Here is a 26,020-nt window from a genome sequence, read left to right as displayed (position 1 = left end):
TTACAATGCCTCTGTATAGTGCCACTTAACACTGACACACCTGTATACAGTGAAATCACAACGCTTGACTTGTGGATCGATGTTTTGTTTTGTCAATGCGATCATTCAAGTTTTTAAACAGTTCCCTAACACGAGTTCTGCTGTCAGGAATATAATTTATATTAAGATCAGATTTCTATAGCAAGCTGTCAAACAGTGGCCTAGTCATTACAATAATGTAAGTATGAGGTTAAATGTATATAGTATATACTAGATCTAATATAATACTGATAGCTATCTAGCTGGTGCTTCACAATTATATGTTTTATGTCGGATTAAATATTGAAGTTATAGAGCTATAACTAGGGATCTTAATAAAACAGATAGGCCTACAATGTAACGAATTGTCTTGAATGTGTGTCTACAAAGTAATTTTACTTAAATGTAGGCGTATCAACAAATACGGAAAACAATTATGTAAATTTGTATTTTGATAAATAAGCCGATGCAAAATTTTAAATTTTATTAGTCGGCATACGGTAAAGCACGTTGATTAGTTCATGTCCTCGACCTTTGTTCGGACAGACAAGATTAGAAGTTGGAAGTCGCCCTTCTCCCTACGCAGTCTGTGTGCATTGTAAATGCATTATAGCCTACATGCTGTCCTTCAACCAAAGTTTTTGTGGTGTGTTTTAGAGAATTTGCTGCCATGACTTCCAAGTGTTATTTACGCTGTAAGTTAAGCATGGCCAGCTTATATTTTATTAGCTCACACTATCTTCGTTGTCAAAACCAAAAATCTGTGGCATCTTCCGCCTCTAGAGGTTGAAAACAGCCTGTAAAAGTTGTTTACAAAGGAAACTTCTCATCTATTTTTATACGCCAGTGTAAAGAAGAAATATGAGGGAACATTTTGTATTATGTTACTATAAGACTACCTCCGTTTTAAAAAAAAGTGGCTCAGAGTATGGTGTTTTCAACATCATTAATGCAATGAATTAAAGTCTGTCTCCTATTCCTAAGTGTTAACTATCATATACAGTATTGAGAGATGACCATTGAAAATGTCGTCATTAGCGATATCATGTGAAAGCTTCTAATTATAATGTGAACCCGGAAGGGGAAGGGGGGCTTAAAAAATGTAGCACTTATAATAATTATTTTATTTCATTTTATTTTTGAATTTCCATATTTTAGAGATTTACTGCAAACGTATCAATTTAACACAACAGTTTTTAATAAGTTTAATTTATTTACTTAATATAGGCCTACTATTAAAAATGTAGACCTAATGTTTGAAGTGCATAAACGGTGAACATATTATCAACAACCAAATAATGTAAGAGTTGTAGAAATGTTTTTATCTATTTTTATGAGAACAATTTTATATATGAGCTTGTTGATGATTGCAGCTTTTGTTTATAGATGCAATCATTTTTTGATATAACTATCACAGTTTAAGAACTGTTGAGATGCCATCTTTAAGTGCTTAATGCACATTTTTACACAAAGGCCTTCAAATGAAGAACATAACTGGCACAGAGCCACAAAAGGAGTTGCCAGAAAATCCTAAAGAAATAGTCATAATGGGTACACTGAAAATTGTCGTTGAAAATATCAAGTGTCAAGAAACCAAAAAAGCAACTAATTACAAGCCGAACTGACACATAAACACACACAAAATTACAAGAAAAAAAAGCCTGGGCTTAAAGCCCTATGATCTTAATCTTAGAGGAGGAGTGGATTACGCAGATTTAGACATGAAAACGAACGACTTACTTTTAACTTGCCTTAAAGAGTGAGAAGCTTCGTAGTATGTCAATAATAAACAAATAGCAGATTACTCTGGACTACGTTTGATTGTTCTACCATAAACTTACATATATAAGTCTATGGTTGGAACTTTTGTTATGAATACAGTATTTGATCAGTAATAAGTAGGCCTAATATGCGCATTTGTTTATGATTTTTGGGGGACATTGCATGTCGGGTCGACCCGAGCATTATAAACAAAACACATTTTCTAAAACAAAAGCTATTACAAAGTTTTGTCTGGTAGATGTTATATTTGTAAGGTAATAACCCGCACTAAGAAGATAAGATTAATTGATTTAGCGTAGATCTAGGTATTTTTATGCGAAGAAAATGTATATCATCATAGACATTGAGGAATATCAAACTGTTTTTGTTTTTCTGAAGCATCACCAAAAATTTGTTGTTGTTGTTGTTTTTTTTGGTACATTGGATGCAATGTGGACATCTGTTTAAATCATGATGTTGGTCGTGTGTTCTGTACGTAGATCTATTAGACTCCATTAACTCGCCACCCCCCCCCCTTTTTTTTTTCTAAGTTTCTCCAAATCTCTTTCCCTTCTTTTTTTTTTTTTTTTGTCTTCCTTATTTTCATTACTCGTCACTCTGGTTAAAAATTAAATTACACATCAAGTCATTAAAAATGAGCCACAGAAACTTAAGTTACCTGTCTGCCCAACTCTTCAAACGTTCGTTGAAAATATTGCCTTTTTCTGCTAGTTTAAGAGAACTCGATTCATTCTTCTTGGGGTGGGGAGTAAAAGAAGTGGTGAGCTCTATTTGGTTACCAGTACCAACTCTCTGTGTATGTGTGCGTGTGTTTGGGTAGTGACTTCATCGTAACAGTAGGGGGTGGGGGGAGGATGAATCTTTCGAGTGGGTAACAATAATATTTGTGTAATAACAAAATCCTGTGTCCATGAAAAATTTTAAAACGCGAATAACCAAATGTTCTAAAGGGTTACTTGTGATAGTAAATGTATGTGTTTTGAGTTTCTGGTAGCGCAGTGTGTGTGACTGTGTATGAAATGACCAGTGGACCTTGAGTGTACATGGTTGAGTGAACAGCAGTGTGTCAGGACTGTGTGCAAAAGGAAGTCAGTTTAGAGAACAAGTGGCTGGAGTAAAGAACATAAATAGAGACGAATAAAATAATTGTGTTTATTGAAGCTCGTGTTGGTTTAGTGTCTATTACAACTAATGGGTTAGCACGGGCAGTACAATGGATGGCTGCCTGGTCGTGTGGTATGCGCTCTGGGCTGTTGTTTGGTGATGTCGAAGGTCCCGAGGTTCGAATCCTGCCCGCTGCCATCCCCCGTCTTGCTGCGGGATATTTGGACTAGGACGTAAATTATCTGAATGAACATCCGAAACATGTAAAACAAAGGAATCATGTTTTTCTTCGTGTTGTAGAGTTTAGATGACTAGTCCTATAAGTGACATTAACTCGGCAGTGAATTTTCAGATCAATTTGCTGTCCATATAGTTTGTTTTGTTTTTTTCTATATGGGTCCTTGTTCGGACCTCTCAATAAAATGGAGGATATGGTCGGTATTCTACGGTGCCACTTCAAAAAGGCATATTTCACTAGTCCAAAAGCCACCATGGTATTTTCTGTTCAGTGTTCTACGGTGCCACTTCACAAAGACATATTTCACTAGTCCAAAAACCACCATGGTAGATGGCAGCGGGCACGGTATGAACCTGGAACCATCGAGAAGTCCGAACGACAGTCCTGTGCGCATACCGCACGGCCAGGCTGCCACCCTGGTTTATTATATTATAGGTTTTTGGTAGCCTTCGTACACGTGTTTCAACAATTGTGTGTTAAATAATATTTGTAGGCCTTTATAGTGTCTAGATCTAAATATACACCTGAAGTATAGACTCTAAGACTAATTTTATTGAAAGCCCTAGCTTTGCTCTGAGCTGTCACGTTATTTTCTTCTTTTAATTTAAATCTTGATCGAAACATGTCTTAGACCTTTGAGGATTGAAATGTTCACAAGTAATGAAAAGGTCTAATTGTATAATTAAAAACACGCAAGTAGGCCTACACACACACATACACAAACACACACACTCAAGTGTGACGCGAGTGTAATGAACGCTGTATACCTGCAGTCGCTCAAAACAAAGACACTGAACACATGATAAACACGCGATAGTGTCATTTCAAGACTCAGTGGTTGCTTCAAAAATCAAATCCCACAGCTGTGGAAAGAACGCAGGAATTGATTGGATTCGCTTCATCGAGCTTAGTCGAAAAGCCTCAAGAAACAGTCAGGCACAATTGTTTGTTTGTTTTTTTTTAAGCTGTTCCACGAGAGATCCACTGGCGGATCCAGGGGGGGGGCGGTAGGGGCGATCGCCCCCCCCACTCGGCCGACCCCCCCCCGAAGGGGGGGGCGGACGAATTTTAGTATAGAAGTCACACAATTTGTATACGAATTTATTACTTATGTTAATAATATATACTAATTATTTATATTTCAAACTATGTTTAGATTATTTCGCCCCCCCCCCTTCTAGTATGTTGGCCGATTAGGTGGGGTCGGAAGGGGGCGATAGCATCAATCCGCCCCCCCCCCCCCAACCATAAACTTTTGAGTGGGGGGGGGGCGGTCCAATTTATTTGTAGAAATCACAGCTTGCCAAAAGAATCAATTAAATATCTATATGATTAAAACTTGTTATTGGTATTTTAACCGATCTTTATATTATGTCGTTCCCCTGTTGTCCGATTGGTGTGTGTGGGAGGGGGGGCGAAACCTCTACTGCCCTTCCCACCTAAACCCTTTGAGTGGGGGGGGCGGTCCTACTTGTATGGAGAAATCATAGTTTGTGAGCAAGATTAGTTGCATTGATATATAAATTTGATATTATGTCGCTCTCCTTCAGGTTTCTTGGCCGATTCGGTGGGATAAAGGGGGGGGGGCGATTGCATGTACTGCCCTCCCCGCTCTAGCCCTCTGAGTGGGGGGGGCGGTCATATTTTTATGGAGGAATCATAGTTTGTGAACAAAAAATAGTTGAATTTCTATATAATTGATATGTGAAACCATTTGTATACTATGTCGCACCACACTCTAATCTCAAATTTTATGATTAGTAAATATAAAAGGAAAAAGGTGGAAGGGGCGATACATGCCATCTCCTTTCCCTCATCGGACGAAGCAATAATTTTTCTTTTTGTATTATAGTTAAGAAATTACAAAATGTAAAAAAAAAAATCAGCCACTAATATAATTTATATATGCTATAAATTAAATTCTCGTATCGAGTGGCCCCACCCTTATTCTTTAATGCCAAATGCAATTATTAGCAGAAATTATAAAAAGGAGCGAGGATAAATCGTTTTCATTCTACCGCCCCTCCCATTTCCAGACAGAGTTTATGTAATTTCACATGAATTTATCATAATTATTTTAAGAAAAACTTTGCTTTGGAAAAGTTAGAATTCAAACAAAAATTTTCATTATAAGAGTCACGATTTAGATGAGTAGCCTTTTTTCCAACCTCTACTCAATCTAATATTTTTCTAGTTAAATTTGGGACTATAACACACAATCTATGCTTGAATTTTATTGAATATTATTTATCGAATTTTTTTTTCGGCGGCGATCCTCAAAGCCATAATCTAAATATGTGGGGTATCTGATCTTTTCAAGGAACAAATCGGATTTATTTGCAATGTATTAAGGGCCTATAAATTCATATTAGAATATTTTTGAAGTACAACATTATTCAAAGGTCCTTTTTTAATAGGATGAATAATGAGCTTTAGGTAAGGAGAATGCGTTTCTTCAGCGAAGAATGCAAGAAAACGCTTTTAGCGTCGGGGCTTCGCCCCGAACTCCACTGATTAATAATGAGCTGTAGATATCAGGAGAATGCGTTTCTTCAGTGAAGAATGCATGAAAACGCTTTATGCGTCGGGGCTACGCCCCGAAAATCACTGATGAATAGTGAGCTGTAGTTGTCAGGAGTAGGCGTTTCTGCAGTGAAAAATGAAAGAAAACGCTTTTGGCGTCGGGGCTTCGCCCCGAACTCCACTGATTGATAAAGAGCTGTAGATGTCAGAAGCAGGCGTTTCTGCAGTGAAAAATGTAAGAAAACGCTTTTTGGCGTCGGGGCTTCGCCCCGAACTCCACTGATTAATAATGAGCTGTAGATGTCAGGAAAATGCGTTTCTTCAGTGAAGAATGCATGAAAACGCTTTATGCGTAGGGGCTAAGCTCCGAAACTCACTGATAAATAGTGAGCTGTAGATGTCAGGAGAATGCGTTTCTGCAGTGAAGAATGCATGAAAATACTGAGAAATACTGCTTATTTATTCTTATATATATATATATATATATATATATATATATATATATATATATATATATATATATATATATATATATATATATATATATATATATATATATATATGTGTGTGTGTGTGTGTGTGTGTGTGTGTGTGTGTGTGTGTGTGCTGTACGCACGTTTATGTATAGGGTTAGGGTTTACTGGGCGTTAGGGTTAGGGTTTGGAAAAAAATCGCCCCCCCCCCCACTCCAAAGTTCTGGATCCGCTAGTGGAGAGATCTTGTAAGTTTTGGCCGTTGTTATTTTCTGTTCATAATTACAAGTATCGGTAAAGTACCAACAGCGTTATTGGAATCACCCTTGGGACGCTGGGATCACTTATTTTGCCTACGATGAAGAGGACTCGAACCTTTAAGTCAGTGTTTCCCAAACTTTTTCCTTAACGGAACATTCCGCACATTCTGAGTATTTTGCGAAACAATTTGCGTATTTTTTTAGAGAGATAAATTCCCGTGGTGGCCTACTAGTTAGTTATTCCAGTAGTTCGCGGGACACCTATTCAGGCCTCGTGGAACCCTAGTGTTCCGCGGAACACAGTTTGGGAAACACTGCTTTAAGAGTTACCGGCATATTGTGAACGAGTTTGTTTTTCCTTCCAATCCCACTTCGAAAAGTGCCAAACATTTTTAATGAGATTCAGAATTAATCTCGTTACTTCCATAAAAGAAAAAATACGACTACTAAATTGGGAATCGAACTACAGCTCTCTTAGTTGGGGAGCCATCGTCAATAAGTTACATTTCATATAAACAATATTGTAGATTATGATATATTTGTTAGTTTTATAAAATAATTGATATTTTATAGATTATATATCGTTCTAAACTAGTTGCTTAGTGACAATGACATGTCGGCACAAAAGATCTAGACCTAATTGTTTTATTGATTTGAAATTAAAACATTAATAGAGACCACTGATAGATAGGGTATAAGCATAAACTTATATATAGGCCTACTACTGATTAGTATATAAGTCTATGGTATAACGTATAACCATAACTTTAGTTTTGAAGCATTAAAATAAAATCCCATATGAACAGGCCTATAGTTCGATTAGTCTGGTTCACACCTAATAACAAATAAAGACCTGTTAAGTGATTTAAAGCTTTGACAACGGAACAAGAGTGACTTTCTCTTTATGTTACCCAAACCAAAAATATATAGGCTAGGCCTATATAAAAAACTTCAACAAAAATGTATCATTTTCTTTCTTTTTTTTTTACTCTGATTGACTAGACTCTTTCCTTATGTCTTAATAACGTTTGCTCAAGTGGAGAATCTCTGCTACCCAGGTAAAAATTGTACATTGAAACAAAACAATAAGCAGTCGGTCATGTTTATGGTCTCTTTAATGATACGCCTTTCTTCCAAACACCTTTCTTTATTGACAACTGCTTTAGTTGACCTATCTTAAAAAAAACAACAACAATTACTACAGTGTTTGGGTTTGGAAGGGGGGTGTCTTTAATGTCGGTAGACTTTACACATTCCATTTACAAAGAAAGACCCATAAAACTTAATAGAGTTAAGGGCTAATTTAACAAACACAATTTTTATTATAGGCCTACGTTCGGTAAACCCAATTACTTGTTTATGTTTAGGCTATTTGTCTCTATAGCCTACTTGTGTGATATGAAGTTGTCTGTTAAATACTTAATCTTATTTGCTAATAACGTAGGCCTAACATACTTAATCTTATTTGCTAATAAGGTAATCCTAGTGAGCTGACTGATAGATCAAATAGACTTAAGTTCCCCTTTCAGACCTTGTGGTCTATAGGGCTGAGGATGTAAAAGTCATCTGTTGTTGTTTTTTGTTGTGTTTTTTTTTTTTGCCTACGGTTAACGAGGGTGTCATGTGGCCAGCACAACGACCAACCGCCTTTACTTTTCCCCAACTAATGTCAGGTACCCATTAGAGCTGGGTGCGCTCACCGCGCCTCCATCAAATAGACTTACGGGCAAGTAAAGGTGACTAGATTGTGCTGAAATGTTTTTACAATCCAACATACAAGCTAACATGCAAAATAAAAATATTTTATTTTACAAAGCTCATCTAAGGGGAGTAACCCCAACTCACTGCCATTTATCTCAATACTGCTGGGATACGCATCCTTTTTTCTATCTAAAACAAAATTTATAAAGTACCTCTAATTGATTAACTAAATGGTTAATTAGTTGATTAATTGGTTAATTATTTGATTGATTCGTGTGTAATTCGATACAACATTAATTGTGTAAAGTTTCAACTTGATCCGAGAATGGGTGTGGGAGAAATAATTGTACAAACTTTTTGCCAGACAGACAGACAGAAAGACATACAGACAGTGTGAGTTGTAAAAAAACGACGACGAAAAGAGCTAAATAATTAGACTGTACAGAGAGATAGAGACTCAAAAGCTTCACTACTTCCTTGTAGATTAAATCGCGTCAAATTTCTAAAGTCGTAAACTTTATATTTCCAGCGTTCGTCTCGGAGTTTCCAATGTTTGCAGACGAAGTCAATCGGAGCTCCACGGTAAGCTCCAGATATCTGTTAAGCAGATACAGTACACGGCGCGACAGAAAGGTAAGGATATATCTCTAGGATATACCTCTAGAATATAACTTTAGGATATGCCTCATTGAAATATCTCTAAGATAAGCCTCAAGGATATAGGCCTACCTCTAGAATGTACCTTTATAATGTTCTCTAGGATATACCTCTAGAATATAACTTTAGGATATGCCTCATTGAAATATCTCTAGGATAAACCTCGAGGATATAGGCCTACCTCTAGGATATACCTATATAATGTTCTCTAGGATATACCTTCATGATGTCGTCAACCTCCAGTAAGTCACCAGTCCTTTGCATTGTTAAGGCGTGACAATTTTTTTTTTTTTTTTACATCAACAGCCTGCTGTCCAAACCATTTGTCATAGCGTTGTTATCTTCCCCTTTCTTTGCTCACCTTTGCTTCATCCTGCTACTACTATACCGTACCTTATCTTTTGAAGTCACGAAGAACTTGAAGAACTTGTAATTAGAGGCGTAGCGAGAGGGAGCCAAGGGGGGCACAATGCCCGAGACGCCACCCTCAAGGGGGGGGGGGGGGGCGCCACACGCAGAGAGGCGCCATAAAAAAAATATATTAGATATTTTAGTTAGGTAATACATTCTAAGGTTCCTTTTATTAAATTATTATTAAATACTTTTTATTTATAAGCCTATATTTCTATGTGATGTTCATGGAAAATGGGGGGGGGGGGCCAATAAAGTTTTTTGCCCAGGGTTCACGTTTTGCTCACTACGCCTCTGCACGTAACATAGTCGTCTTATCCAAACTCGCTATGAACATAAAACGAATTATAAGAAGAGACATTCAGAAATAGTTGAACCATGCAGTACAAATCTTGTTTACGAAGGTCTGAGCCAGTGATGCCCAACCTAATTCGACCTGCGGGCCAAAATATTTTTCCGGCACTCGTGTCGTGGGCTACATGAAATTGACCTCAAAATTTTATTAGAAACCTGTGGATATAGTCTTTACATGCATTAATGGGACATCTGAAAGTTATCTCTTTTGTGTGTGTGTGTGTGCCTTGTGCCGACGTTTCGGCGGGCCGGATGAAACCACGTCGCGGGCCATGGCGTAGCAAGGTACCTGTGGTCCCGGGTTCAGGAATGCGAAATTGGGCCCCCTCATAGTGTGACTGAACCCAAGCTGGGCTCTACTGTATCTAATGAGAGAGTACATGTCAATGAAAACAACTTCTACGCCAGGCAGTGCACAAAGTATATCTGTTCCTCACGGGGTAGAAGAGAAAATTTCCTCAAGCTGTGGACCTGTGTTGTCTTGGATTGTGTGTGTTGTCTGCTACTACTTCACTTATTTTAAAGCGAGTCCGAACACATCCAAGGGACACAACAATTAACTATAAAATACTTGATAAAATTTATGATGAAGATTTCAACTGATGTTTAATTACAGATGGGGATGATCGTCTTGTCTGTCTATTTGGCTAGCAGTCTATTCAATACCCATCTTTCTACAAGCCCTAGCCATATTCTTCTCTTATCATGTATTCGTATTTTGCAAAGTTATTCTCTGTATGACTATGTCACTACTTTTACCGTCTCCAATTAAATGCACAATATACAATGACGGGACAAACATAATCTCTAAACTAAACTAGTCACTGCAGATCATTTGAAAGGACCATGTCATTGATCAACCATGTAACATGTCGCGACTCCGAGTCACATGTTGAATCTTCAGATATTCCGAATGTGTATTGGTCGTTACAGATATGGAGATTCGAGGACTTCCCACAGCGCTATAGTCTTGTTTTACATCAGCTTCGTTAGTTAGGAGACGATGGTTTTTAAAGTACCTTTGTAAAGAAATTAATGTTCAGCCTGTGTTCTCAAGTTCGGTTTCCAAGCACAAATGTTTGTTACTTCGAATAATTGGAAGACATATTGTTTCGTTGATTTCTATATTAAAATAAGATTTGATATAGCCATTCTAACGAGATTTTTTTTTCAACTTTGAAGACTTTTATTGGGCCCAGCAACAATTTGTTTACAACAAACATCTTTTTGAAAAAACTTTGTTCGTTAACACATAAAACCTGAAAAGTCAAACACTTGTACAGAGAGTGAGACAAGAACCAAGAGAAAGTTGGGCCATAGTCAAGGTTACATGACTTATGTTATGACATGATTAGGATTTAGTTATTTGTTTCGGGAATAAGGGTAAAGTTTTACTTAGCGACGATGACGTAAAGTTGGTTTAAAAAAACAAGAACGCTCTAAGTGACGCTACAAAGAAGACGTTTCGTGAAGAGCAATAGAATAGATATACGGATTTACGGACATGGCTGACATCGGACGATTCCCTTCTTGATGATTAAATATATTTGTAAAACAACATCAGCGTCGACTACATATTTTGATTGTTTCGGCCTTTCGCCGGTGTTACTGAAGTAGTTCGAGTTCAGCATTACTTCCAGTCAGACGTAGATCTACACTAGTTATATTTCATAGAATTAACACCGAGCGGAAGCCTTAACACTTAATCACTTTCCAGGGTTTCCTTTTCAAACAAGTATTCTCCAAGGCCTGAACCCACACGCTTCAGGTTAGTGATGTTGTCAGCAATCTGCTTGATGGACTCCACTTGCTCCTTCAGATACTCGGACTCCAAGAAATCAGCCATCTGGTGGACTTCACGGTCTGTGCAGACTTTGTGCAAGTCCAACAAAGACTAGTTGACACTCTTCCCAAGTTGAAGTGCAACTTGCATAGCTTCCAGTCCAGTTCCACATTCAACACGACCAGGTTTCTTGATGTCCTGAAGGACGACTCTGCCGCCACGTTTGTTCTGATATTTCCTTTCGGCCTGTTCTCTCTTGAAATTGCTTCTTAAAAAATTTGTGAAATCCAGGAAGAAGTGCAACATGATCATGTTCAATGTAAAAGGCCATTGACTGATAATTAAAGCTTTTATATAGCGCTACTTTCATGCTTATAGCATGCTCAGAGCGCTATGGCCCAATGTCATTTATGGACCAGTTGGGGGGGGGGGGGGGAAGAGGTATCTGGGAGAAGGTTTTCCGTGCTGCCTTTAGGCGCTCAGTGAACACAACTCGGGCCCCCTTCATAAGTAACCAAGCCAAGTCAAGTTCAAGCGTACTTAACCTCTCGACCACGCTTCCACGTGTAGCTAGCATACAGCATGACAATCAGCATGGTAGTTTTGACGACACTGACTAATGGACATTTTCAGATCTTTTGTTTTGAACAAACTTATTAACAAAGAAAGGATATCTTAAGACATTGCGACTCAAGGTTTCGGCTCTAAGTGTTTGAGATTGTCTGAACGTAGACAGACGCAGTGAGACAACATTCTCAGTTCTAATGAGAATTATTTTTAACGAGATGTTGTTTTTTTTTTTGGAATAATGTCTCTACATACTAATAGAAACTATTACTGTACATGTATTATTTACTCATACAATTAATTCAAGTATTTCAACTAGTCAATATGCATTGTAATATTAAAGAAACTAATAACGCATGGAACAAAACAAAAGCAAAAATAATTCATCTTATAGAACCCTTTCACAATGAGTAGCTATCGTTATTAGTTATTATTAAATAAACAATCGAACACGTTAGATTTAAATGAAACGTTGTACTGACAATTTAAGAGTTACCTTCCTTTAATAAATTACATTGTTATTTTGCTCGAACACCGGAAATAGAATTTAAGAACAACGAACATGATTTAATTGAAATGATGTAATAATCTGATGCATAAAACTCTTATAGTCAACATATTCCCTTACATAACCCCGTTTGGGCCTCTGGTGGTCGTGGGCCCGGGCGCAATGAACCCCTTCACGCCATGGTTGCTACGCCATTTGCCGCGGGCCCTATTTTGGGCATGTCTGGTCTAAGGTTTAAAAAAAAAAGAATATTTAATTCTTAAAAGAATGTTGAGTGTCTTTGTTTGCTTACATTTTAGAATGGCTGGACATTGCTGCATAGAGCTGCCCTGTCTGCACCAAGAGATGTTCATTTAGCTGCCCGTGCAGGAATATCTATCAACGCTCAAAATTCTGTAAGTATTATTAAATGCGTGTTCTGGACTAACTGGATGTCGTGTGGTGTTCGCGTCAAGGTTGCCAGAGAAATGTAAACAGGAAGTTGTTTTTTTTTACACACTTGCTTCTGGAAGCTTCGAGGTTCAATACAAAAAAGAAAATAATGTTGGGTAATAAAAATAGTTCCAGAAAATAGAAGAATATTTTTATGTTTGGGGAAACCAATAAATAGAAGAGACGAACTTGTATCAGTCAATAAGTTTTAAGCCTTATGATAAGTCTACTTTTGAATATGATTTATAAAAAGCTAAGTCCCCCCTTTTCAGACTTTGCGATCTATATGGCTAATGATGTATGATGATCTGTTTCCCTTACAAGGATGTCATGAAGCGATCACGACGCCCAACCGTCTTTTCTTTCCCCAACTAATCTCAAGTCTCTTTAGAGGGCGTCCTAAAACTCATGCAGCTCAAAATCCTAGTGTGTACTTGGATTCGAGCTCAGGACAACTCGGTTCGGAAGCCAAGCGCTTTACCATTCACCCACCACGCCCAATGGATTTCAATGATCAAGTGTATTAATGCTTGATATATAACTGCTTCTTTTTGGTGATTTCAACTTGAAGGATGAATTTATGCTTTTTCGAAAATAGACGTTCTGTTGATTCTTCAGCAGTACAAGAATCCCCCGGAAATACATAGACATATTAACCACCCAAGACAGTCGTACATTGGAAAATAGTTCCTATGTTTATTCTTAGTGGTTCATCTCATCTAGGTCATCTATAGTGGATAGTTATCTCATGATTGTGGAAATAGATAAAGAATTCGTGCTACAAATTGAACTTTGTGTCGGGGTACTGTTGGTACCCGGGAAAAAATTCGTAATTAGACATTTTTAAAAATCGGTTTGATTGCTCTGAGTTCCAATATGTGTAACATTTTGCCTTTGTCTAATTAAAGAAAAATTGTGTGAAATCTTGGGTTTTGGACACTGTGTGCGTGGTGGCAAAAAGAAATCAAACTTTAATTATAAGACCCTATGTAAACCCAGTTTTCTGTTGCATTACACTTCTCCAGAGATGGTATTTTCTGTTTACAACATCTCACGTGACTTAAGTAGCCAATCCGTGAGACACACCTACGATCACAAGTTGTGTAGTTAAAAACACTAGACGCTGCAGTCTTTTTTTTTTCCCTCTACCTTCTGGTATGTTCACCATCTATAATACAGGATCCTTTCTTTATGCGATTTTGTCCATCAATCACGTATATAATATGTATATGTGTGCAAGTTGTATTTACAAAACAAATCAGCCTGTTTATGGTTCTTCTTTGTAAAGCTGCACTGACTGAACGCATTTATTGACTACGATATCCGGGTTGGCTGGAGAATATCTTTGTTTATGTCAAGGATGGGGTGTTAGGATGTATAACCTTTTTATTTGGTCAAGGGTTGTTGTCAGGTGTCATTGTCCCTCTCTCACTTGATGGGGTCCGTACTACATTAGGGACCAGCTCATTTACAGCATTGCATGCTATGTCGAAGGGTGTTTTGGGGTGTGGGCTGAATAGATTCTGGTGTAACCACGAATGTTAATTGATTAATAAGAAATTAAGGAAGAACAGCTGATGAAAGTCAGTTCAGATTTAAATGAAAGTGAAGAACAGCTGATGAAAGTCAGTTCAGATTTAAATGAAAGTGAAGAACAGCTGATGAAAGTCAGTTCAGATTTAAGTGAAAGTGAAGAACAGCTGATGAAATTCAGCTCAGATTTAAGTGAAAGTGATGAACAGCTGATGAAAGTCAGTTCAGATTTAAGTGAAAGTGATGAACTGCTGATGAAAGTCAGTTCAGATTTAAGTGAAAGTGATGAACTGCTGATAAAAGTCAGTTCAGATTTAAGTGAAAGTGAAGAACTGCTGATGAAATTCAGCTCAGGTTTAAGAGACAGTTGACTGAGAGATAGAAGCTATTAGGAGCTACAACCTAATTATCTTGTAAACACTGAGATGGTTTTGACAACAAAACTTCCCTTTTCGTTATAAAATCTAAAGCAAACTACAGTCACCTAATTCCAAGAGCGTAGTCAAGAGAGGTTACAAATTTACCAGTGGCTGGGCTCCATTAATAAAGTGCAATTAATAGTCATCAGCCGAAATTGAAAAGACTAAATGTGGCTCAACAAAGATGGCTAAGACGTATTTTAGGAGTCAGTTATAGAGATCGGGTCTAAATCAAGGAAATCCTATGCCGAACTGGGAGTCGACCCCTTAGTAAGGCTGTGACAGAGCGTCGCATGAGGTTTGCAGGACATGTTCTCCGACAAAATGAGTTGCGATGACATGGAGGCCATTACTAGAAAAGCGCAAACAGTGACATCCTAGTACAACTTGGCGCTACACTTTCATGGAGGTCCCCAGAGCAAGTGGGAAGAGGCTTCAGACATCGCCAGTGACAGATGTTTATGGAAGCAGCTTGCCGCCCAATGCGCCGAACGACGCGGGAGGATCTAAGTCAGTAAGAATAGCACATAAGGTTTTTGAAATAAAACTTTTTAATAGCAGGATAATGCACTGTAGATACCTCAGAATATGCATTTTGTTGGCTTTTAATACCGGAAATAGCGCTTGGCTCACAGCCCTCCCACAGACCCCCTTGCAGGCAAGGGCGGGGAGTCTACAATTTTTCCACTTAGTCTAAGTCCAGGATGAACCTAGAACCTATTCTAGGGTACAATACAATAAATGTCTTTCGGAAGAATGTAGGGATTAATTATGTACACACACACGCCCACACACACACACATGATTTTTTTAGACGTGGGGGGGGGGAGATAAAAAAAAATCCCCCCCCCCACCCCCCGAAAAAAATCCTGGCTACGCCCATGATAGACATTTTTAAATTACTCTCTGGCAGGATGGTGATACCGCATTGCACGTGGCAGTCAAGGGAGATAATTACGACACGGTGGAAGCTTTGCTGCAATGTAGCGCGGATGTTACCGTACGAAACAAGGTATACAACTGTGTAAATGTCTGAAGGAATAACTCTCCAAATTACATCCCCTTTTTTCACAGACAATAAGTAGTTTAATTAATTAGAATAGTATCTTTTACAATTTATATCTTGGAGAAAAAATTATTTCTGTCTAATGTAGAGTGAAATGTAGTTCGGATGCAGCTATATTTTGATAATCAATGTTTTTAAATAATTTAAAATGTTTTGCTTAATGTAAAATCAGAATAATCTTAACTTTAGGTAATATCAGTGACTAACCAGGTGAGAGTAAACAAATATAGATCTAGTTGAAATGAAATCAATAACTTTAATGGCGTACTGAGGCATACATCTACTGATCTTTTCTAGATCTAGTCTACCAGTCACCAGTGGCACTGGCAGTAGACCTTACTTGATTCAAGAATATCTTATCTTATATAATTATTAATACAGATGTGACGTTACTTCAAAAGAGAAGATGATTACGGCCTACGCTTCTTCGTGCATGTTAACCAATGACATAAATTATGCCAAGTCACTGGTTTTCCTGGCTGGTTCAGGCAACCCATTCCATGCTCTAATAGCACTGGGGGGGGGGGGGGGGTTGTACAAATTTGTCCTAGCATTAGGAACGAGGAATGTGCATTTATTTATGTGATGAAGGCTATCAGTAGGCCTACATTTGCAAAAAGATATTCCAGTGTATTTACCACCCTTTAGAAGTAACATGCACTGAATTTAGAAAGGAGTTCTTACAAGTATCATGTACTCAATGCTTCTATGTCTTTTTTAAAGTAATAAAACACTATATTATTCTATTGCCCCTGTTAGTCTCAAGTCTGGGCACAATAAATCTTTCAAACTTTGAAATGGCTTGGATACTACACCAGTGAATGAAATTCATAGTCTCTTTCAGTTGTGTAAACCTGAATTCCAAAACAAGTTTAGATAAAGTGCTGGACACAATGTCATAACAAGCCAGCAAAAATGTTTTTATACTTCTGTTAATATTACTGACCAATATGCTATGACAAGATGTGGGCTCTGTAAGCTATTGAAACACAAATGAAAAATATAAAGGGACAATTTTGAGTATTCATAAGTTCGAATAGGTTGCTTCATTAAATTGTTTCAGATTATAAAGGCAAAGCACAATATTGTATTAGAATTTAGAATAATATACAATTTTGATTTAGTATTGGTGGAGAAAAAAAAAGGAAACTTTTTAAAATTGCTAGGAAACAGGTCAAACATAACTTCTGAAAGTGATGAATAATTTAAAGTAGGCCTATATATGATTTTCATGAAATTAATTTCAAATTTATTTATTTTTTATCAACTATACTCTTATTTTCTACATTTGTCTGTTCTGATCTTGTAACTTTCTAGCTAGCACAGAGCCCGGTTGATATAGCACAAGGCGAGATACTAAACCTGTTGTCACAATATCAGGTGAGCCATATTATAACCAATATTGTTTTTTGTTTTTTTTAATGCAATTTACAATTTTTATCTAGATCTATATATTTAATATTCATATTTATATTCATATTGTATCATGTTACATTGAGTCGTATTTTGTTTCAATTGAAAAAATTAAAATATCCTTATTCAAATAATGTATTTTTATGAACAACTTATTGTACATTATTATGACAAAATTTGTTATTAGCTCATTTATAAATGATATGCCATTGTAAAGATCTATTATCTGAGATAAATACTTATTCCCCCCAGCCTGGACCTTTGGCAGCTTACCTGGCAGGAAAATCAAATTCTCTAACCAGGATTTTAAATAATTTTTGGTGTGATGTTAACTATTGTAAAGTACAGGTAACTTACATCTATATAGTGTTAACTAGTTCTTAAAGTATTTTTTCTTATTATTGTTAAAAGTTTAGTTGTTTTTTTTTTATTAGCTCTAGATCTAAATGATTATGGAAATAAACTTTTCGATATATCATAATTAGGATGGCATGAGCCTTTTGGATTTGGTCCAGTCTAAAGCAGAAGAAGGGGAAGAGCCGACAGCATGTGCCAGAATTATTGAGGACTTCAAACCTGTTAGTGTAAGTGACATGTGAATTACATAATTTACTGAACAGGGGCATAGCTTGGAATTTTCCATCATTTGGGGACTGGGGGGGGGGGCTTGACCTCTTTGGGGGGCCCTGCATTTTGCGTAATATTTAATATAAAAAGTAAAAAACTCATTTGGCCTCCCCCCCCTTAAGTGGGGCCTGGGGGGATTTTCAATTCTTCCCCCACCCCACCCTAGCTACGCCACTGTTACTGAAACAAGAACATTCATGAACATTTAAGTGGGTCTAAACTGCTTTTCTTTACCCCTTAGCAAGCAAGTTGATTGATTAAAATATTTAAACCTTCTGCTGAATTGAAGGGAATGGGAGCAGGCAGTATTCATACCCGGGACCATTGAAACTGTAGTTCAGAAAGCATACAACTTGACTACATAGCCCCATGATTGTATAAGGCTTACATTGCAATTCTAGCTTTTTAAACTTTTAGCCTTGATTTGTCTAAGGCCTTAGTCCCAATGGATATCAGTGATTTTATTGAAACATATTTTTTTTCTGTCATGATTAGGAGCTAGTCCATTGTGTCCTGAATGAAGATGTTGATCTACTAAGAGACCTTTTGTCTGCTCCACGTAAACGTCCAGTTAATATCAGATTTCAGGTACTTAAAGTGAACTACATGTGTAGCCTACTTATATTAAGATAATACAACTGGCTGTAAGCTTATCTATAATCTAATAGATATTACATATTACAATTGAGCTTTAACTTGTTAGAATAATTAGTTTTAAACTTACACCTGGTAGTTGTCATCTATTTAAAATCCTGGCAGAAATTTAGATTTTACTCTGGGTTTTAGGACAAAGCTTTGATAGGGTATAAAACTTTTTCTGTCCATTAAATGTGTATATTATATATCATTAACTGTAAGCTTTTTTTTTCTTGTAATAAGGATGCCTATGGCAAGACATTATTGGCATATGCTGTAGACACCAATAACACTGAAGTGGTGAAGTTGCTGGTTGCGGCTGGATCCAAGATTGACAAAGTCAGATGTAAAGAAAACGGAGGGGTTAGCGATTATATACTTTCATTTCATTTGCAGTGTTAAAGTAAATCTAATGTGCCCCTTTCAATCTATAGGGCAGATGGTTTTTATGCGAAGGTCATATGTTTCTATGACCAATGGTTAATAAGGGTGTCATGTGGCCAGCTCAATGGGTGGACACAGTGTGTCATGAAAACCCAGAAATTCAAAATTCCACTCTCCATAGAGATTCAAAACTGAGACCCCTCTGTTTAGAAGCCAATCAATGATACTATATATAACATTACAACAAGAGGACATAAATACATATTTACATATTGAAAGCTTCCTTTGTGGTAGTAATAGATCTAAGTACCAGTAAGCATAGAAAAAGGGATGAAATCAACAAAACATGCTTAAGTATCCATTGTAGGTGGAACAACCTTTATTTTTTTGTTACTAAATGAACACGACAAAAATGAACCAAATGATTAACAAGGAAATTTTGTTCACTACCATTCCATCAGCAACAAAATTGGAGATTAAAAACTGTCAACAACTTTGAATATCTTGGACCTGTGGCTTCAGGTGAAGGATTCAGATATGAATAGCTTGCTAGCATTGCATTGAGCACAACACTAGTCTAAAGCTTGAGACATCGGTTTATTTGTGTAGTTCTTGTATTCTACCTGAAGAAAAGCCCAAGCCTTTCAATGAGATGAAATCCTTTAGAATGTTATAGGCATCATTTACAGAGACCACATCACAAATGAAGAAGTTTATAACTGATCAAAAACTTGGTAGAACCTCACAAAGACATCTTGAACAAATGTAAAAAATCCAAACTCTGGGTGTATAACCACGTTGCAGTATTGTCAGCAGACTTCATATGCATCTTAGGCTGGATGAACTCTTAAAGTTGATTGAAAAAAAAAAGAATGTTGTGAACTGGTTGAAAAATAATTTTTTACATTGACCTACATTCATTAGCTTCATCTTGTATCTTTCATTGAAAGTGCAAATTATATTGCATAGTTAGATCTCAAAATCTTGTCTAGTTGTTTACATTTCAGAGAAGAAAAGAGTCTTTCAAATAACAATTTTGTCTGTACTAGTATTTCTTATTCTTCCTTTTTCATATCCCCACAACCAAAAAATTTTCCAATGTGATTGAATTTACAATGCAAAGAGTTAAACTGAGACTTATCTTTTACATTCATTAATAACCAGAATGTCATTTTCTTCATTTCAGTTGTACCTGAATGCATGGTTGTGATTTGAAATCAAATTAGGATTGATAACCATTTGAAAATTAGGGAAATAATAATTTAAAAAGCCAGCTTATGCATTTTTTTTTTAATTCTTTGCTTACTTTCTTATAGAGCCTGCATTCAAGTCCTTTATTTCATCGCTGCTTGGTCCCAGAGATAGATTCTGAATTAGCTAAATACTTACTCACTGTCCAGAGTGAATCAGAGATGAATGAAAGGGATATGGTAAGTAATAACTGTTACATTACTTACCAAATTATCTGAACAGGAACATTATTTGAGTTAAAAATTAAGTAACATTCCCCTTTCATATTTTGCAGTCCTGACACACGTTAACTCTTTCTATGGCTGACAGTTAATGACTGCATCATGTGACTATCATAATGACTAACTGCCATCTGAAAGAAAGTTCAAATCTTTTTTTTTTTAAGCAGTCAGTGAGCAATAGTTGTATACAGGTACTTTAAAATATTAGAAGGTATTCATTCTGTGGCAATCTTTCATATGATTCTTTCCTTTCAGAATGGTAACACTGCTTTGCTAAGAGCAGTTGAAGAAGGTGCCAGCTTACAGACTATACAATACCTTTTGGATGCTGCTAAGGGATTGAATCTGACTCATAGAAATATGGTAAATGTGTTTTGTTAAATAGATGTGATAAATGGTCTGAATTCATGGAATGGAAGGTCAGCAGAATAAAAAATAAATGAGTTTTATTATTCTAAATAAAACCTTAATGAGTTTTCTGGAGACTGATTGGTGATTTCATTTATCAGATTTGCAAAATAATCAAATTGCAATGGAATAAAATGTAATATCTTTAAAATGTTTTTATTAGGAAATTAGTGTTTTAAATAGTATTGATTATTAGAGAATAATGATTATTATGTAGATTCATCTCATGACCTTGGTTTGAAGGAACAAAATATTAGGAATAAGTACATACTAATTAAACATCATAAACTTAAAAACTACAAATATTATTTTAACTTGGGCATTGTGTAAATTCATATCTAAAATATGTCACATGGTTAGGTTTATGATCATGATTTTTTAAGATCACTGCAGTTAATTTATGCATTGTATTGGAATGGCATTTAAGCTTGAAATTATTGACTTAATATACTGTATATTTTACTCACACCTCTTTGCATATGCACTTCATTTATAAGAGAGAACAAGATTGTTAACCTGCTTATTCCGATGCAATTTTTTTTACTATTCAGAATGGTTTGACTGCCCGTGAACTAGCTGGGTATAAAGGTCACACAGACGTAGTACACTTTTTTGACAAGGTAAACATGTTTGATTGGTTATATATTATTTCTTGTGTTAAACTGTTGCAACAAGGTCATTTTAATTTTTCTAAATGCAGGACCTAGTTATAATAATTAAGCCTTACATTTTCATTTCATTAATGTTAAAATATTTGTATCTTAACAGTTTGTTAATCAACAAAGAGGCAAATCTTTTTTTCTGCATTTAGCTGTCAAATTTTATGGATCAAGTAACCTTCACATTACAGATGAAGTATGTTTTTTTTTTTATTTATATTGATGTACTGTCAATTCTGGTTCATCAAACTATATTGGGATGTCTTCTTATCTTATAGATTACTCAGTTACATTAAAAGAGAAGATGATTGCATTTCATGTGTCAATCTAGTTATGCATGTTGACTTAAAATTAAACTCTGCTTATTTGTTGGTTTTCCTGGCTGATTCAGGCAACCCATTCCATTCTCTAGTGGCACTTGTACGAATTTTTTCCTAGCATTTGGAATACGAAATGTGCCTCTATCTTTGTGTCTTTCTGAGTATTTCATTAGGTTTTATTTTTCTATTTGTAAATTATAGTTCTGTGTTTTATGTATTATTGCTACTTAACTTTTTATTCTTCTGTCCTGAAATGTCTCTTAATTTAATGATTTCACTAATGATGTTACTCTCACCAAATATGAATATTTGTTTGTTATAAATCTTATTTTTTTTTTTATGTTTTCTTGTGTTAAGGGATCCCAAACAGAATATTTGTATTCTAATATTGCTCTAACAATAAAGGTTAAATAGCATTTTAGTTTTATGTGATCATATTGGTCTTAATTATTAAGTAATCCTATAATATGAACAAGCTCGTGGTCTCCATTTGGGACACCTGCCTTTTGGTTTGGCCTGTGAACAATCTTAGCTCCTCTGTTCTCTGACATTCTTTTGAGGTGACCTACCCAACTTCCATTACTATCAAATGGTCTTCATATAGCTGGTGTATTTCTTGGTTTCCTCATGTATGGCACCCTCAATTTTTCTGAGGATTTTCCTTTCCCAAGTACCGGTATTAGCAGATTTTCTGTTATTTTTGTCAGCATCCAGGTTTCATTTGCATGCATAACTACTGGTCTTATGATTGTTTTGTAGACAGTTTTGTTTTCTTAGATATAAATTTACTTTTAAGTATGTGTTGTGCATTATAAAAATCTCTATTGCCTACCACTAGTCTTTTCTTTACTTCTGTCATTAGGTCATTTTTTGAATGTATCTATGTGCAATAGTTTTCATTATATATTTGCTAAGAATTTTTTTTATTTGTTCAAATTGATGGTTATTATATGAATGCAGGAATCTGGCAAAACACTGATAGAGTCTCTTGAGCTGGGAGGCTATTATGAAGATGTTAAAACAATCAAACATATTGCTGATATTGAGGTATTTTATTTAGTATTAAATATTATCTTAACCTTTTTTTTAAACTCATCACAATAATCTATCAAAATACTTTTGTTATTCTAATTCAAACAAGTCCTCTTCTTATTTATTCTCATTTACATTTTAACAAGAATTTTTGTTTATTATAAAATAAAATGAATGAGAAATTTTTTTGTGTAACAACATCTCTTCTAAATTTTTTAAGTGAAAAACTTTTTATTCTCTGAAATTTTAAAATAAACTTTTTCTAATGTGTTACCAGAGGAAAGGCATACAACTATTGGAAGCTGCTGCAAAAGGCAATTTAGAAGATGTAAAGAAACTGAACACTGCCAATTTTCAAGATAAAGTTAGTGAATCATACTGATATCAATTTTTATATGCTAAAATGCTTTCAATACTTAAAATTTATATTGATCACATTATATTTTGTTAAAATTTATCTTATCTTATAAATTAGAAACATTCCATCAAAATCAAAAGAGAAATAATTATGTCCTACACATATCCATGTGTTAATCTAGTCATGCATGTTAATCACAGACCTAAGCTCTGCTAAGTCATTGGTTTTCCTAACTGATTCTGACAACCTGTTCCATGCTAATCTCACTAAGGAAGAAGGAGCACTTGTATAAATATATCTTAGTATATGTGCTTTTATCTTTGTGTATTTCCTAGTGTTATATAGATTTTGGTTTTCTATTTGTAAATTTATGGTTCAATGTTTAATTTATTAATTTCACTTTACCCTTTATTCTTCTGTCCTGAAGCATCTCAAAACTTAGTGATCTTACTAATAATGTCTAATGGGAATAGTCTATTTTATTGTTGCTTTTTTGTGGCTAATGAGATAGATATCATATTATTGATAATGTGATAACATTAAAATTGTATAATTATTTATTTTCCATTACAGAATGGATATACTGCTCTAATAAAAGCTGTGGCCCATGGCCAGGCAGAAGTGGTCAGATTTCTTACCAGCTCAAGGCCAGCATTGAAAATTATTCCAGATAATGTAAGAAAGTCTAAAACATTTTCATTTTTATTGTTAGAATTTATTTTACTTGATAAAACTATAGGCTATTAATATAAGATTAGATATGTAATAACTTTATGAAAATGTTATTCATTACTAAATCTTCTTCTTCTTATTATTATTATTGGTAAAATCAATAAAGAGCTTATTACACAGTTAAAAATATGTAAATCTGATGAAGACTTTTTTTTTCTTTGAAAGATTAAGCTCCCAAAAATAGCTTTAAAATTTTTCACATTTAGTCTGCAAAAAAAAAGAAAATATAGGCTTATCTTAATAATTTATAAATTACTTTTCCTTTGTAGAATAATCGGTACCCTCTACATTATGCGTATTCATTGCCTGATGAACAAAGTATTATAATGACCAACATATTACTGGCTAGTAAACCCGAGGAAATAGAAAAGAAAGCAGATAAGGTAAGGTACCATACTTGACTAGCTGTTGTAAAAATATTCTTTTAATTTTAGTTCATTAACATGAAAACAATACTCATACTAATTTAATAAGACCTATAGGTGTTGATCTACCCCAGTAGTTCTCAATTGTCTTCTCTATTTTACCCCTTGAGGGGTCTATCACAATATTCAAATTGAAAAATAGATGAACATTATAAAATTGCAGTTGCTGATCAGTGGAGAAATACTTTCATTTTGAAATGCATCCCTTTTGTCTGCATTAAATTTTTATAACTTGCTAATTGTGTTTTTCACACTGTTAAAAAAAAAGAGTCTGGTGCCATTAGTATCATTTATATCATAGGTTTAAAAAGGATCCAAAAGTTTTACTGACAACTTATGTTTCTTCAATAGGATGGAATTTTTCCAGCTGAATATATGAATCTACGTGAAACCAGTTCTGTTATTCAAATGCTGACAGATGTATGTACACTTGATGCTTATGGTCAGGTATACTAGAGTTTGTATATTGATTTTCATTTATTCATTATAAAACTAATCTTTTTTTTAGACTGGTCTCAATAAGTAGTGTGACATTGATCTAATAGCAATATTAATTCTATAAATTGTTGTATAGAGATTAACAACATTTTTTTTAAACAGCTTATAGGATGAAGAACACATTCAACTATATAAATAAAGCCACATCTGTATCTATAAAAGGACAAGAACTAAAAGGAAAGACAGTTACAACAGGATACCATATCAGTATAGGCCCTACAAAATTGTTCCACTCAATAGTTTATAAATGCATGATCTTGAAGCACATGTCTTTTCTTTAATTATAATGGTATTTATTTATGTGATTTTCTGTTGAAATATTTTACAATGGATGTTTATGTATAGTTTGTTTTTAAAATGTTAGTTTGTTTGTAAAATGTTTTACATGTTTCGGATGTTCCTTCAGAGTTGAAGATAATTACTTCCTAGTCCAAACCTCCCGCAAGACGACGGGGGATGGGAGCGTGCAGGGTTTGAACCCTGGACCATCGATAAATCTGAACGACAGTCCAGCATGCAAACTGCACGACCAGGCAGTTATAATGGTATTTATTTATGTGATTTTCTGTTGAAACATTTTACAATGAATGTTTATGTATACAATTAAATAGTCTGTTCAAAGACTTAAGATTTGTCTTTTGCTTGCAATGAAATGTATTATCTCCCTTTGGTTATACAGCTCTCATTTTAAATTTTCTTGAATTACTATGCTTTAGATGGTTTACTGTTTTAAGTCATTGGTTAAGATTTGTCTTTTGCTTGCAATGAAATGTATTATCTCCCTTTGGTTATACAGCTCTCATTTTAAATTTTCTTGAATTACTATGCTTTAGATGGTTTACTGTTTTAAGTCATTGGTTAACAAGCATGGATGACATGTAGGACGTAATGATCTACATTTTTGAAGTAACATCAGTATAATACAAGATAAGATAACATTTTTAAAAAATAGCCTTTATAGACATATTGCTTGTTATGATGGGTGGAAGGAAGTCTCTCTGTCCACTTCTGCAAAGCTAAACCTGTTTAACCTGTATTCCTCCTTTGTAGGCTTAATACATGATATGAAGGAATGATGCCCCTCTGTCTACTTCTTCAACACTTGTTTTCTTCTTTAACAACCTTTTTTTTTTTGTATACAACAGGATTGTAATTTTAAAACTAATGATGTTTTGTGATTGAAATGAAATGCATTTTTTAAATAAATCTTTTTTTTGTAATAGCCTA

At 35.2% G+C, this 26,020-nt stretch overlaps 1 protein-coding gene and 1 pseudogene across 2 annotated transcripts; one reads left to right on the top strand and one right to left on the bottom strand.

Annotated features, from left to right (window-relative positions):
• LOC106053124 (E3 ubiquitin-protein ligase MIB1-like) lies at positions 1–26,020 on the top strand. 2 transcript variants are annotated; one of them, XM_056044010.1, is made up of 19 exons: positions 1–217; positions 8,629–8,732; positions 12,679–12,774; positions 15,677–15,775; positions 17,147–17,209; positions 17,495–17,590; positions 17,728–17,826; positions 18,365–18,457; positions 18,749–18,868; positions 20,206–20,319; positions 20,617–20,724; positions 21,321–21,389; positions 21,538–21,624; positions 22,709–22,795; positions 23,058–23,144; positions 23,712–23,813; positions 24,140–24,253; positions 24,647–24,715; positions 24,896–26,020. In XM_056044010.1, exons 2-19 carry the CDS (start codon positions 8,649–8,651, stop codon positions 24,905–24,907), a joined length of 1,599 nt encoding a protein of 532 aa, XP_055899985.1. In that variant the 5' UTR covers positions 1–217; positions 8,629–8,648; the 3' UTR covers positions 24,908–26,020. The 2 variants fall into 2 exon arrangements, with proteins under 2 accessions (XP_055899985.1, XP_055899984.1); XM_056044009.1 differs by having other exon boundaries at positions 5–217; positions 24,647–24,742.
• Positions 11,224–11,966, bottom strand: LOC129928674 (soma ferritin-like; annotated as a pseudogene).

The sequence above is a fragment of the Biomphalaria glabrata genome, chromosome 10, assembly GCF_947242115.1.
Source record: "Biomphalaria glabrata chromosome 10, xgBioGlab47.1, whole genome shotgun sequence".
Classification (NCBI taxonomy): domain Eukaryota; kingdom Metazoa; phylum Mollusca; class Gastropoda; family Planorbidae; genus Biomphalaria; species Biomphalaria glabrata.
This window is presented reverse-complemented; position numbering and strand designations above follow the sequence as displayed.